The 15273-nt window shown below is 37.6% G+C and overlaps 2 protein-coding genes across 2 annotated transcripts; one reads left to right on the forward strand and one right to left on the reverse strand.

The window, feature by feature from the left end:
• Positions 1–1453: 1453 nt before the first annotated feature.
• On the reverse strand, positions 1454–2212 carry LOC125490007. The gene has a single exon (XM_048627937.1). The coding sequence runs from the start codon at positions 2210–2212 to the stop codon at positions 1454–1456; it is 759 nt and encodes a 252-aa protein (XP_048483894.1).
• Positions 2213–10024: 7812 nt separating this feature from the next.
• LOC119690517 (forkhead box protein D3-B) lies at positions 10025–11862 on the forward strand. Its single transcript, XM_038105782.2, has one exon. The coding sequence runs from the start codon at positions 10087–10089 to the stop codon at positions 10996–10998; it is 912 nt and encodes a 303-aa protein (XP_037961710.1). The 5' UTR covers positions 10025–10086; the 3' UTR covers positions 10999–11862.
• Positions 11863–15273: the final 3411 nt, after the last annotated feature.

Genomic DNA, 15273 nt, shown 5'->3' on the forward strand with positions numbered 1-15273 from the left:
AAACGAGGCGCGTTTCAGTATCTTTCGGATACCGTCGACATTTAAGATGTAGTTTATCCCTATGCTTCATGCATCTTATCAAGCCAGGTGTGATCCAGGGTTTCATGGTGTGTTGTGATTTAGCGATTGTTATTTTTTGTGTGTGTTTATTGATGGAATCGTTAAGTGTTGTTGTAAATATGTTGAGAGCTGCAGTTACATCTGTTTGTGATATTACTTCAGACCAATCAGTTTTTTTAAGATCGGCTGCAACTTCAGAATAATTTACTTTACTTATTTGCCTTTGTTGTGGTTTGGTACGGGAGAGGGTCTTAAGAGCTACTAAACAAAGATCATGATCTGTTACAGATGTTTTACAGACAATTCCTACGGTTTCGTATTTTGTTTTTAAACAAATATGATCAAGACATGACTTTTGTCTAGTAGGTAGTGTTATAGCCGGAACAAGGCCGTGCTCAGCAAGTGTACACAGGTATTCGTCTTTACGGTTATCATCTGATTCTGCTAAAATATTTATGTTAATATCTCCCGCTATAACAATATTCGGTGTACTTTTGCATATATTTAGGATTCGTTCTAGATATTGAAGAAAATTATTAACATTAGTATTAGAAGGAGAGCGATACATTGCAATGACATCAATAAAATTTGAAATCTTAATTAACAGAACGTTAGCGTCTATAAATTCTGGTTCGCTGACAGTGGCACTAAGGGTGCTTTTAACATACACGATTACTCCGCCGTTTTGGTTTGTGTATTTAGTGGTGTGGTAGTGTTGGTAACCATGAAGAGATCTTATAACCGGATTTAAACCTAAACGGCATTCAGTAAGTATGATTATATCACAAGTGACATCCATTCGTTCTAATAGAATAATGAAATTATCAAAATTACAACTATGACTTCTAATATTGAAAGTAATAATTTTTAGATCGTAGCTTTTATCTATAGATTTTGAAAATAGTTCAGGGGAGTCTATTGCGTGACAGGGGATTGCTATAGTGTTATCAATATCTTCAGTGATATTATCTAAGATGGCCATTTGGTATAATTTTTTTCGCTGGGGTGAGTTTCTTTATAGGTGCTGTCACGCATTTTGATATAATTATTTTGGTTTGTTGAAGAACAATTAATATTCTGACTGATTTTTGGTGTAGGGTAGTTACCAGATAAAAGTGTAATAATGTTTAATATAATAGTTATAATACAATATGTAATAGAAGTGTTTCTTAAGAGGGTAGAGAGACGATATAAGTACTTATAAGATAAATATTTTAATAGCATAGAGTTAAAGATATTATTATTATGGATACATAATGTAGGATTGCACACAGAAAATATAGTTAGCAGTTTTACAAAGTAACAAAACTTAAAGTGCTTTGAGTCACAACTAGGTAAACACGAGTTTAGCTTATGACTATGAGATCTAGTATTATCACTTATGTTAAACGACCTAAGTGGTCTTAGGATCACGAGGACGATTAGAACCAAGAACTTGGTCAAGGTCAAAAGTGTTTCGTATGAGTTTTGGGAACTTCTGGTCCTCTCTTCGGACATAAATGGACCCATTTTTGAACCAGCAGAATTTGAAACCGGATTGCTTTGATCTGTTTCGTGCTTCACGAAAAAGCTGTCTGTTTACTTTAGTGAGCCGCTCGTTGAAGTAAATTTTCCTGGCAGTACCTCCGAGGCCGATGTCGCCGGTGCTCAGGTTGCGGCGAACCTTTGAAGCGTGCAGGATCTCGTTGCGCTTGTTGTTGCGGAGCAGGCGCGCCACCACGGGGCGCGGCTCAGCGGCGGCGGCGGCGGCGGCGTCGGGTTTGGACTTAGGGCCGACGCGGGTCACGTGGTCGATGTCGCTCACGGTAAGCTCAACTCCGATTTTTTGGGCTGATACAAGGACAGTGTGTGTCAGATTTTCGTTGTCGAACTCTGTAATACCGCATATCTCTATCTCGTTGCGTAGAGAGAATTGCTCTTGGGTATTGAGTTGCTCTTGTAGTAAGTCAATCGTGTCATGAAGGGTGGAGATTTCTGCGTTCTGGCTCTTTAGATTGTTAAGATTTTCATTGAGTTCTTGAGCGTTGCTTTCTAACTTCTGGATTCGATTTTCCCACGTGTTGACTAAAGTTGTGAGAGCTGATAATTGATCAGATACGGTTTTTTTGAAATTGGCGAAGTTATCAGTTTGAGCATTGAATTTTTCCTCCATAAATTCTTTCAGACTGGCTAAATCGGCATTGGTAATTGTACTCAAATTCGAAGACGCCAGTTGTTTTACAGGAATGACAGGACTGTTTGTCTTGTTTGAATCTTTGCACCCACAGCATTTCCATTTCTGTTTATTTATCGGACGGATTTTTTTAAAGTCTGCTTCCGTCAATCCATTACAGTAATAGTGATAGGTTCCGTGACAATTTGTGCATTTCAGAGTTTCATCAGTCTTTGCTGGTTTCATACAAGTGATACATTCCATGTTTAGCGATTACAGTAATGAAGTGCTCTCAAAATTACAAGTAGTGTCATCTATCGGCGAGACTTAGAACTATCGAAAGATCGAATGTGCGCGTGAGAGTTGTCCCGATGGTCCGCTGCGAAAGTGGCGCTTATTCGACGGCGAAAGTTGGCGTCCAATTTGAATTTTGTAACGTATTTTTAGTTATTTTCTTATTAGGTATTGTAGGTAGTAATTATTGTTTTTATTTAAATAAGTTATTGTTGAAATCACACTAGAACTCGCAACTGGACAGTATTTCACCGTAATCTCTTAATAATAACAAAGTAAAGTTGTTGTTAGGCGGGAAAACTATTTTCACTGTTTATTGTTCAAAGTACTTACAGAATTACTGTGATAACACTTTCACTGATTGCTTTGAATCTAATTACACTAGTTCACTTTACTTTGAAACTATAGACAGGCTAATTTTAATATAATTGAATTTATAACACGGAGCGTTGTGAAACTACTTGTTTACGTAAAGACGCCACCTGGCGGAAAAAAAAAAAAAAAAAAAAAAAAAAAAAACAAGTGCTACACATAGATAACTATTTCACTTAACCGGAAAAAAATATTAGAAAATTATAACTTGATTTTTTAGTACCGATTTCATTGATGCCACGCAATTTTTGGCTGCGGGAAATTCACCCTTGTCAAACATGACAGCTCCATACGAATTTTGTTGGATTTTAACTAATGGTAGTCATTTTTGATCAATGGTTGAGTTAACTAGGGATCAAAAAACTGGCCCTTAATGAAATACCAATGATAAATTTCAAAGTCGTTTATTTGATGTTCACAGATCAAAGTTTCGAAAAAGACTGCCAGCCGAACTCAGAACGCACCATTTTTATACTAAAGCCGAGTGTAGGCAATTTATGTTTAACATACAGCTTTTAATGTTAGTTTATTGAACAATTTAGGTGGAAATATATATAATTCATCTATTATATAACATTAATTATTACATCATTACCTAAAACATTACTAATGCCACTAAAATGCAATGAGCAATAATTGAATAAGTTAATCAATATTTGTAACAACATTGTCCCACAGACAGAAACACTGCTAACAGGTTGTCCACTTACTTTTATTTATTTTCCTATATTAGGAAAACTTAACTAATTTATTTTGTAGATAACAATGACAGGGTAGCTTATGTTGCACAAGTTTCCACCTCTAGGTAGATTAGTTAGGTAGTATAGGGAGGGTTAACTAAAGCTATAATTAGACTTAATCTAATCACAAATACACATAACTTTATAACAAATAGAGGGAGTTAAATTATAAAAAAAACAAGGAAATCAAACTAAATTAAACTAACCAAGTTTATGAGACCCAAAGTAGTCAGAAACCAGCTTATTGGAAATAGATGCTATGCTATTAATAAAAATGTCCATGCCACTGTGGTCACGCATTATAATATTTAAAAGATTAGGTACACGCCAGAAGAAAGAGTTCTGCCTGTAGTTACTTGATACAAGAGGAACACAGAATAAAGACGGCTGACGAATTTGCTTACCCGACAACTCTCTCAGCACAAGCTTACGTGTTGGGGTCCACTAACCCGCACTAGGCCCGCGTGGTGGACAAAGGCCTAAAATCCTCCGTTCATTGGAGGAAGGAGACCCGTGCCCCAGCAGTGGGGACGTGTTGGGTTATGATGATATACCTAATTTGTACCGTAGCCGTAATTTGGGCTGAAATAAAAATATGAGTAGGTGGACTAGGTGGCCAGTAGCAAAAGGTCCATACAACACGATTCCTATCGGCCTCCTTTTTGCATTGATTCGGTAATTGACACCGAATCCGCGTTGTTCTATTTCTATGAGTTCTATAACTGATTGATATTATATTTCGTGATTTGTAGGGCATATATTTCCGCCAGCTTCCCGTACAAATAAATAAACCCGTCGCCACATGACACGTAGGTAGGTACTTACATAATACATAAAATATATATTTTTATTTCAGCCCATTCTTGTCTCTGTCGCACCCGGACCGGTGGGCCAGAATTGGCACCGAGTGGGTGCCCAAACTGCCCAATGATGGACGGACGTGGGCGTCTCGAAAGACCCAGACGGAGATGGCGGGATGACCTCGGTTTTTACATCAATGGCCAAAGGAGGCACAGGATCGGGAGCAGTGCTCAATGCCAGGTTATAAGAAGGCCTTTGCCCAGCAGTGGGACACTATACACAGGCTACATAAAAAAGCCCATTCTTTTTCTATACAAAACGTCCTATGCGAATGCACACTATGAAATTTTATATTTTATGACGACCGAATGGCATAGTGGTTAGTGACCCTGACTACTGAGCCGAAGGTCCCGGGTTCGATTCCCGGCTGGGGCAGATATTTGTTTAAAGACAGATATTTGTACTCGGGTCTTGGGTGTTGATATTTATATTTAGTATCTATCTATCTATGTATTTGTGTAGATATATCAGCTGTCCGACATCCATAACACAGGTTCTACCTAGCTTGGGGTCGGATAGCCGTGTGTGAGATGTCCCCACATATTTATTTATTTCAACAAATTAACTATACTTACCTACTTACCTGTAAAAAATATATGTAGATACGAAAACGCTAATTGGGTCGAATTTAAAAAAAGGAATTAAAATTTTGACTGCATTAGAATTTAGTAGGTAAGTATAATTTACTATAAGAATTATGCCTTTTTTCCCAATGTCTGGTTAGTGGCTACCTGTGAAGTAAAATACATGCTGTCACTGTCTAAAAAATAATAACAGAGTGACACCATGTATTTTATCTCACAGGTAGCCACTAACCAGACATTGTGAAACAGAGCCTTAGAATGTGTGCCTTTAGAATCGACATAATGGACAACATTTCATTTTCTTTACCCTATATTTTTATTAGTTATTCGGAAAGTTTATAGAAAATTAGTGGACCCGTATTTTTTTATTTTGTATATACATAAATTTTTGCATGTTAATTTTAACTTTAAAGTTAATTATTTTAAAACCGGAAGTGACGTCACATATTAGGCTCAATTTTTATTTTTGTCTATTGCCTGAGTCTCGAAAAAAAACATAAATGACACTGACAAGTGACATTTAAACTTTGTTTACACGCCAACCAACAAATGGGTCATTTTCAAATGACCTTGATATTTCTGATGATCGAAAGTAGGTACTTATCATGTAAAAAAATAAGCAGAAGCATTTTTTCAGCTGTGTAGGCAGTGGCATGCTCTGGGACATATTATATAGAGGTCATGTCTTAATAATAAATAAAAAAAATAGTCAGAAAGTGTCAGAACAGAATTAATGAAAATGACCCAAATAAACAACGACGTTACGATAAAACGTCAACGTCAATCAAAAATGAAAGTGACAGTAACTTTGTTTTTAAATCTATAGGCTTTGATCATCAAAATGCATCGCACCTGATGCATGACGTCATCAGCACTTTTTTACTATTTTATGATTTTCTTGAAAATGATACATCCAAAAAATACAAAAACATTTTTTTTGTGGCCTTTAGAGCTAAATCTCGAAATGGTTTTCGATTTATAGCAGCTTTAGTTTTTTGAAATGTTGTCCATTGTTTTCATTAATGCATTATTATACTCATACATATAAGTATAATATTATACTTAGTGTGTGTTTATTATGTACCTACCTACCTACCTATGTATTTTTGTGAACGGGAAACATCTGTTGTCCAGAAGTTAGGGAAATCCTTTTCGTAAGCTTTTAAAAGTTTTTCCAAAGCTACATTTGAGTAGGATTGTTTTATTCAGAACAAAAGTTTTGGCTTCGCAACTAAGTTTGCTTACCTTATTTTATGCATCGTAACAAATACATTATTCATAAACCGTAACAAGGATTATAGGTGTTTTAAGCTTTAAAATAGTTTTCATGTTTGGTTGATATCTCCCTATTTCTATAATGTTTATCAAACAAAACATCATAGGTACACATCATACTCACTTTTTACTTATAATCACTCAATTTTAGTGCACGAATTAAAAGAGATTCATTAGTAAATTACCCAGCTCTCCACCAATCGAAGGTTCGCTAGAAGAAATTGCTTTGTATGCTGAAGTCTGTTTGTAAACATGTGTTGTTAGGGTTCCGTAGCCAAAATGGCAAAAACGGAACCCTTATAGTTTCGTCATGTCCGTCTGTCCGTCTGTCCGTCTGTCCGTCTGTCACAGCCGATTTACTCGGAAACTATAAGTACTACAGTGATGAAATTTGATGGGAATATGTGTTGTATGAACCGCTACAAAAATATGACACTAAATAGTAAAAAAAAGAATTGGGGGTGGGGCCCCCCATACATGTAACTGAGGGATGAAATTTTTTTTTTCGATGTACATACCCGTGTGGGGTATCAATGGAAAGGTCTTTTAAAATGATATAAAGTTTTCTAAAAAACATTTTTCTTAAAGTGAACGGTTTTTGAGATATCAGCTCTCAAAGTCGTAAAAAGTATGTCCCCCCCCCTCTATTTTTATAACTACGGGGTATAAAATTCTAAAAAAAATAGAGGTGATGCATGCTAATTAACTCTTCCAACGATTTTTGGTTTGATCAAAGTATCTCTTATAGTTTTTGAGATAGGTTGATTTAAGCTACGGAACCCTTTGTGCGCGAGCCCGACTCGCACTTGGCCGGTTTTTATTCTATTTTGTGTGAGAGCTGTAAATAAATAAATAGGTAGTAGTAGAGTTGCTCAGAATTCCCATAGATCTGCCGTCGATAAATACAATAACCTCAGAATGCATAGAGCTTTTTGGCACCTTAAATTAGGTTTAAAATTGATTTTCTGATATACTATTTTCAACTTTTTGACTGAGTTTAAGAATCGAACTCGTGTGTTTCAAAGTGAATTTAATCTTATTGTAAAGTAAAAACACGATCTTTGAAAATTCTACCATGTGTATGTATAAATGCCTGGTTTATATTTTATTCATTTATACACATTTTTATGATAAGTATGTATCTTTTAAAATGTTTAAAAGCTATTAAGTAACAAATAAAAACATAACTATAATATGTTACTTTAGCAAAAAACAGTTTCGCAAAGTGTAATCAGTTCCAGGTAAGCTCACAATATATTCCAAATGACAATTTTTTATCAAAAATAGAAATAGTACGAAATATCAAACACTTAAATGCAAGGCGATTTGGAAGAAGTTTTATCTCTAGGATATTTTGTTAAGTGTGCCCAAGTGCATAAGTATATATTTTGTTTATTAAATTAGGTACTTATTTATGCAAATAGCATACAATACACTCACTCACGGGAAATGAAAACGTTCCAGTGAGAAAAGCACCATGTTACTTCTAAGCGGAAAAGGATACTTTAATGACACCGTCTTCAACGTTGAAGTACATTTAAAAGCTCACCAGAATATTACCAACAAAAACATAAACATAGGTATTGTTAAAATTTCCTATTAAATGTTAAAAAAAATTGGGGACATTTTAGTGTCCGAATTTTGTGAGTTCGTGAGTAGGTATACTACGAGTATAACGACAGTTACACAATTCTACCTATAACCGTGTAAGAATAAAGTTTTCTATAATTTCTAAGTACCCATATATCTAAATCTAAAACCGCTAAGTACTTTAGTTTTACTTTCTGTCTATACGCATTCATAGATTTTCTTACACCGACGGCGCGGCGTAGCAAGTTAGCGCCCGCTACGAAGCGCTACGAGACTGCTACGGGAGGCTCGTAGCAGCAACACGCGCCAATGAACAGCCCTCTCTGTAGCGTCCTTCAGAGGGTTGCGACAACGCCATTTATTGTTACGATTTTAGGGAAACTAGGGGGTGTTATAAGTTTGCGTGTTTTCTGTTGGTTGTTGGTTGCAGTAAAAGTATAACGAAAGCGGCGGTTTCTAGGTACCTATGCTTTTTGTAATTTTATTTAATAAATACCTAGCTTCTTAATTAATCTAAGTAAGTATTGGTTAGTATAGATAGACACAATTAGGTTGGTAAATACTGGACATTGAGACCGGCTTAAGTAGTGCTCAATGTCAAAGCAGCCAACACAGCGAAGCATACCTTGCGATCAAGTCCTATTACCACAATAAGTACCCACCTACCCACTTTATCCTCTTCGCTCAATATAATTATACTCGCTGGACACAAAGGGTTGGTAATTTAACAAACAAATGAGCAACGATACAATCCGCGTAACAACGCCTAACTCCGCCCGTGAAGGATTCCCAAACCGAAAAGCAATTACAGGATTCCTTACAAATAAACACTCGAACAATATGTTTCCAAACAACAAAGAGTAATTCCGGCAGGCGAGAGATTCCGCCGTCTATATTGCCAAACAATGCCTTTAAACAGCTACATACAAATAACTTTCAGCGTTCAATTTAAATAACAGGCTCGCAAAGCTGAAAAACAACCTGAAACCGAAGTTGGGAATAAATTAGCGTCCCCCTTCTCCCCTTCCCCCCAGGCCAATGTGTACATTGTGCAAAATATTATTTGCGTTGCAGACAATAAAGGAATCTGATGCCCCGCCCTGACATGTTAGCTTTAACTGGCCCCGCCCCCAAGAAGCTCGCTCGCTATTGGCTATTAGCCGCACCCGTCTCGCTCTAACAGCCGCGGTTGCCTCGCTCGCACCTGTAGCTTTTTCCTCGACGCCTAAGGGGTAAATGTTTTGGTAGCTAACGTATACGAGGCTTTTCTAGGGCCGCTCGCATTGTCAAGGCATTTCGCATAGGAATATTTTTTACACCCGCTTTTATTTGTATGTCTACCTGAATGGAGTGGCAGTATTCGCTTTATGAGATTTTTTTCAATATGTCTTTTGCGTCGGTAGCCGCGATTAAAGGCTTCGTATTTGGTTCCTATTTTTGTAAACATTCTCTTTGAGTTGCGAGTGTGTTTGTCGCCGGATCTTAGAGGCTTTTTGTTTTGTTCGAGAGGGCTTTGGACGTAAGCTAGCTTTGTTTTAGCTTTGTCTGAAAGATTTTCAGGGCTTAGAAGATCCTTATCTGCCCGTGATGATAAAATGAAAGATAGATAGGGTATCTAAAATCTAAATCTTGTAGAGTTTATCTCATGACGATAATTGGTTCTGTCTGATGTTATCTATTATTAAAATAATTACTTATGTAGGTACATTGTACTCTACTCTACATACGTAATTATCATGTAATAATTATTTGTATTTTTAATCACAAGAGAGAGGTAAAAAGTTTGTACATAATCCGCTAATATAATTTACTTCATTAATTAAAACAATTTCAAACCATACAAACCAACATTCAAAAAGCTTTACATTTAACATGAAAAAAGCCTCCTCATATAAAACAACTGTCCACACCACAACAACGCAGATCGATGGGCGAGTGCCGCCTAATAATTATTATTAGTCAACGGCCTGAAATTCAACGTACAAAGCTCGGGCCGCAATAATAATAACGACGATTGTTGTGTTTACTGGCACGTAAACGAGGGTAGGGCGGGCGAGGGGTGGGGGCGGGGGCCGGGGCGCGGGGGCGGGGCCGCGCGGCGGGCGCCAGTCTCGAGCCACACGCGACGCCGCGCGCACCTCGGACATGTGACTGTGCCATGGACGAGTGCGACCTCGCGTACACCCGCGACATGATCATCGAGGGAGACCTGCCTCTGGACCTGCGGCCGCCGCCGCGCCTCTATCTACCCCACTATCTCCGCGACGACCCGCCGGAGCTGGAGTACCCGCCCGACGACCACGACACCTACGTGTCCGTGGATGAAGACACGGCCGACCAGCCCCCGCCGGCCTCCAGCGACAGCGAGCGCTACGACGCCGCCTCGCCCTGCGACAAGTCCTCCTCTCCATCCAGGAAGCCCAAGCAGAAGTCTTCTTCCCAACTCATCAAACCCCCCTACTCCTACATAGCCCTTATCACCATGGCTATCTTACAATCGCCGCACAAAAAGCTGACTCTAAGCGGCATCTGTGAGTTCATCATGACACGCTTCCCCTACTACCGGGAGAAGTTCCCCGCCTGGCAGAACTCCATCCGGCACAATCTCAGTTTAAACGACTGCTTCATAAAGATCCCTAGGGAGCCCGGCAACCCTGGGAAGGGGAACTACTGGACGCTGGACCCGATGGCTGAAGACATGTTCGATAATGGCAGCTTCCTGCGGCGCCGAAAGCGTTACAAGCGGCCGGCGCCGTCGCTTCAGCACGCTCATGCGATGGTAGCGATGTTGGCTCGGGAGGCTTATGCTCCTCTTCTTCCTCTGCCATGCTACTTACCACCAGCGCCACTACTGGCCCTGCCGCGGCCGCCGCCGTCCACGCTCCGTCCGGTGCCGCTCCCGCCGCGAGTCTCCGAGACCACCGAGCCGAGAAGCAAGAGGTCTCGGAACGGGTTCTCGATTGAGTCCATCATCGGATCGCAGGACAGTGTAGTGAATACTGAGCCACGACGGAGCGCGTTCTCCCCTCTTCACCAGGGCGGTCTGCCGCCGGACGACTGGGCCAGGTGAATGTACCTCAGTGGGGGCTCCTCCATGACCCCCAGCCCCTACTAGGATGAACTGTGAGTGACGTACCCTCGCCAGATAATGACTGAAGTAGTTTACTTAAGTGTGGAAATGAAGTGACTCTAAAACAGTTTTGTATACATGTTTGTCTTCTTATGTGTTTGTACAGATTTTCTCTAAATTTTCCTGTGTCTAATATTTTGTACTTAAAGCTTTTGAAACCTTCATGACCACGAGCACCAGAAAGAGGTTCAAATTGTAAAATACTGTGTGTTACTAATTAGTAGGATAGTTTAATGCTAAAGTCCATTGAAAACATAATAATATTGTAGCTTTGAAAGAAAATGCTGCATGCCTACTAATATTAATCAAATAATGTAGAGGCTTTGAAATAGTCACCGTTGTTATTTTCAGTTTTTTTATTATTTATTTTTGGAAGGCGGTAAAGTGGTGGCTAAATCTGAATACTGAAATCTAGTCATTCTATGTACAAAGTTATCTCATATAAGTATTTGTAAAATAATCTTGTCTTGTAAATAATTTATTAGTAACTAGGTGTAGAGTATTGTAAACGCAATATTAATGTTTAGGTGCATACTTAAAACGTAAGTAACCGAACCATTGTATTTAAATGTTATATTGTAGTGATATTTTTGTGTAACTAAATACCCCAACTAAAAAAATAAGCTCGACTTAATATAAACTATCTCGAAATCATAAACTGCCGTCATTTTAATTAATACCCATCATTCAATTCATTAAATTCATTAATAAGTTAACCCTAAATAAAGGTTATCAATTTATCTGGAAAATCAATGATTAGGTTTTATGAAGATAACCTAACCAATACCAACGTCCTTACCTACAGGGATAACAACCAATAGCATGAAATATGTCTGTGCATCTAAAATTATGCACTCCCTCGCGCATGCCAGCTTCAGGTAAATAAGCATTCAGCAGTAGGTAAATAATTCTCAAAATAATATTAATTTTAAAAACATATTTAGGTATAAATAAAGTTTTATTACTTACTTAAGAAATAAGAAAATGACAACGTGAAAATGATCACTATGTTCAGAGGATAATACCTAATGGCACTTACATAAAAGTCCATCTATACAGCCATTATAAAATACGTTTACTAGACTTTTTATTATAATTTTAAATTATTCTTAATTGAATATACCTAACTACTATATTTAAATTTTGAAAATGTGATTTCATTTTTGGGCTTAGATATAGGTAACATGCTGCTCATGTAGGTTTTGGCTTGGTATACCCTTTTAGGAACACCCTGTAGAACATGTTGCAGAACAATCAGTGACTTTCATGACAACTTAGTGCAGGGATGCACAGACTGCGGCCCGCGGGCCGCGTGTGGCCCGCCGGTCGAATACTGGTGTCCCGCGGACAGCAAAAATAATACTCTCGTACATTCAAAAATATTTAATTCTAAAAAAGTACTCAATCACTTGATGACATCGAAAGCGAATATAGATATTTATTGTATTATACAGAAATAAGGTGGCTAAGTCATGGATTGACACTGGAACGATTTCTTAATTTAATAAGTAGAAGAAATTGATTTTTTTCTGGCAGAAAAGCAAAGGGATGTCTAGGAAAAATAAAATCCTGATAAATGCAGTTAAAAATTATCGACATTTAAAACGACCAAGATTTACGCAACAAATTCAGCGAAAGAAAATTACTGAACTTTCATTCGGTACAAAGAGTTGCGTATAAACTCTGCTCTAAAAATGTGCTAGCTTATTTGGATATGTGAAAAAAAAAAATCAATACTATATCGACAAAAAAATCGAAACCGCATTGCAAACGGATGTTTGGAAGCAGTTTTACGAGTAAATTTAAGCCAAATAAAAAAAAAAATTAAGCACTATGCAGCGCCACGCTTCAAAATTAATCAATTCTTTTTCAGTTTTAACATTATTATCAATTCTTTATTGTCTTTAATTACCTATAGGTACTTCTGTGGCCCACCATCAGTTCATATTTTGTCCGAGTGGCCCCTAGTCTTGATAAGTCTGTGCATCCCTGACTTAGTGTTTTGGAAAATGGTTTAGCCGCGCAGGAGCCTCTCAGTTAACCTACGTGTTTTTAGGGTTCCGTAGCCAAAATGGCAAAAACGGAACCCTTATAGTTTCGTCATGTCCGTCTGTCCGTCTGTCCGTCTGTCCGTCTGTCACAGCCGATTTACTCGGAAACTATAAGTACTACAGTGATGAAATTTGATGGGAATATGTGTTGTATGAACCGCTACAAAAATATGACACTAAATAGTAAAAAAAAGAATTGGGGGTGGGGCCCCCCATACATGTAACTGAGGGATGAAATTTTTTTTTTCGATGTACATACCCGTGTGGGGTATCAATGGAAAGGTCTTTTAAAATGATATAAAGTTTTCTAAAAAACATTTTTCTTAAAGTGAACGGTTTTTGAGATATCAGCTCTCAAAGTCGTAAAAAGTATGTCCCCCCCCCTCTATTTTTATAACTACGGGGTATAAAATTCTAAAAAAAATAGAGGTGATGCATGCTAATTAACTCTTTCAACGATTTTTGGTTTGATCAAAGTATCTCTTATAGTTTTTGAGATAGGTTGATTTAACTGTAATTTTGGTTAAGTTATTGTGCTTACTACGGAACCCTTTGTGCGCGAGCCCGACTCGCACTTGGCCGGTTTTTATTTTTACTTTTTCTAATAATTCTAAATAATGAAAATCTATTACCTACTCGAAAAATAACTAGCGAGTAATAAAAAGCAAGAACATAATAAAATAACTTAACGAAATAGACTAAATATTCTGACTAAGTATTACACTAACGTTACGTTACCTCCAAACGCACAACTAGTTTGGGGAAACTTCGAATTGATGTAAGTATAATACTAGGTATATTATTCAATTGTAAAAAATAAGTACTCATTTCTTTGGTCAGTACCTACCTATGCCAAAATGCCCATTCTCCTTTATAAATTTCACCCTTTCTTTTCCCGTCGTGGGTTAAAATCGAATGCGGAACTCCGAGACCGACTGGCGCGGCGGCGGCGGCGGCGTTCCGTCGCTAGGCAACGTTCCCCTGAAAATTTGCCGACGGGTTTCAGTGAAGCTTCATCACAACCTTGTTTTCACACGTTACCCATTTTTATACTTTCTATCCTGGTTATCTGGTGGAAGAGATTAAGTACTTTTAGTAATAAGGCAGACAAATAGCAATCTTATATCTCATAGTAATATCTAACAGACAATCTTTGAATGAAAGACAATGAGTTTAAATATGTTTGTGAGTGTACTAAGTTGTATGTCTCTTATATATAGCTATAATGTATTATGTTATAATTAAGTTCCATTTTAATTGCAGCGCTATAAAGGTAGCGACCCACACATATATCATACACATCGATGGCGATTCTTAAGGCAGTCAAAACCCTAATTTCTTTGTTTCTTTTTCTATGAGTGTTCCCGTAAATCTATTTTTTTCTAGCAATATTTTTAATATGACTACGGTAAAATTAGAATGTTTGCCTTCACAATTCAGAATATCTCATAATTAATATTGCGAAATATGTGTGAATTAATTACATTTGGGATACGAGTACGATTCTTATTTATTATTAATTTAATTCTTTATTGCACAAATATATAATAAATGCACAAAAGGTGGGCTTAATGCTAAGGCATTTTCTTCCAGCCAACCTACAGGAGGTACAGGAAAACTGGTACAAAGATATGCAAAAAAAACGGAAAAAAAGTATGTAAGATGAAGGAACTAAAAACGTCACTTAATAATTATCTAAATATATAATAAAAATACATTATAATACTTATATAAATTTATACAAAGGATACAACTACAAGGATTCTTACAATAAGACGATAAACAAAAATCTGTAGAATTTCATTGATATCCCATTAAATCTCAAAAACCGCATAACTCAAAACTTCTCCATAACGTCACAGGAATTAGCTTAGCTGAAACGCGATATATCTTGTTAAATTCAACTAGCTAACATACAAACGGGTAATCTAAGCTCACTATCCCCGATATTTGGCGACTATCCCACAGTTCCCACTACGTGTGAGGCGTATAAGACGGCGTAAGTCCACGCTAAGCCCGTGCAAACACCCAGCGCAAATGTTGATAGGCCTTAGCCAACTGGATTATACCTGTCCCGCTTTATATACCTGCTAATGATAAGGAGAGAGGATTGCGTCATAGATGTGATGGAAATATGGTTTGGGTGGTCTAGGAATAGGTTATT

The sequence above is a fragment of the Plutella xylostella genome, chromosome 19 (genome assembly GCF_932276165.1).
Source record: "Plutella xylostella chromosome 19, ilPluXylo3.1, whole genome shotgun sequence".
NCBI classification, from domain to species: Eukaryota; Metazoa; Arthropoda; class Insecta; order Lepidoptera; family Plutellidae; genus Plutella; species Plutella xylostella.

Excerpts from the sequence above, each read along its gene's own strand:
- LOC125490007 (XM_048627937.1), bottom strand. The coding sequence starts at position 2,212 with ATGGAGGAAAAATTCAATGCTCAAACTGATAACTTCGCCAATTTCAAA.
- LOC119690517 (XM_038105782.2), top strand. The coding sequence starts at position 10,087 with ATGGACGAGTGCGACCTCGCGTACACCCGCGACATGATCATCGAGGGA.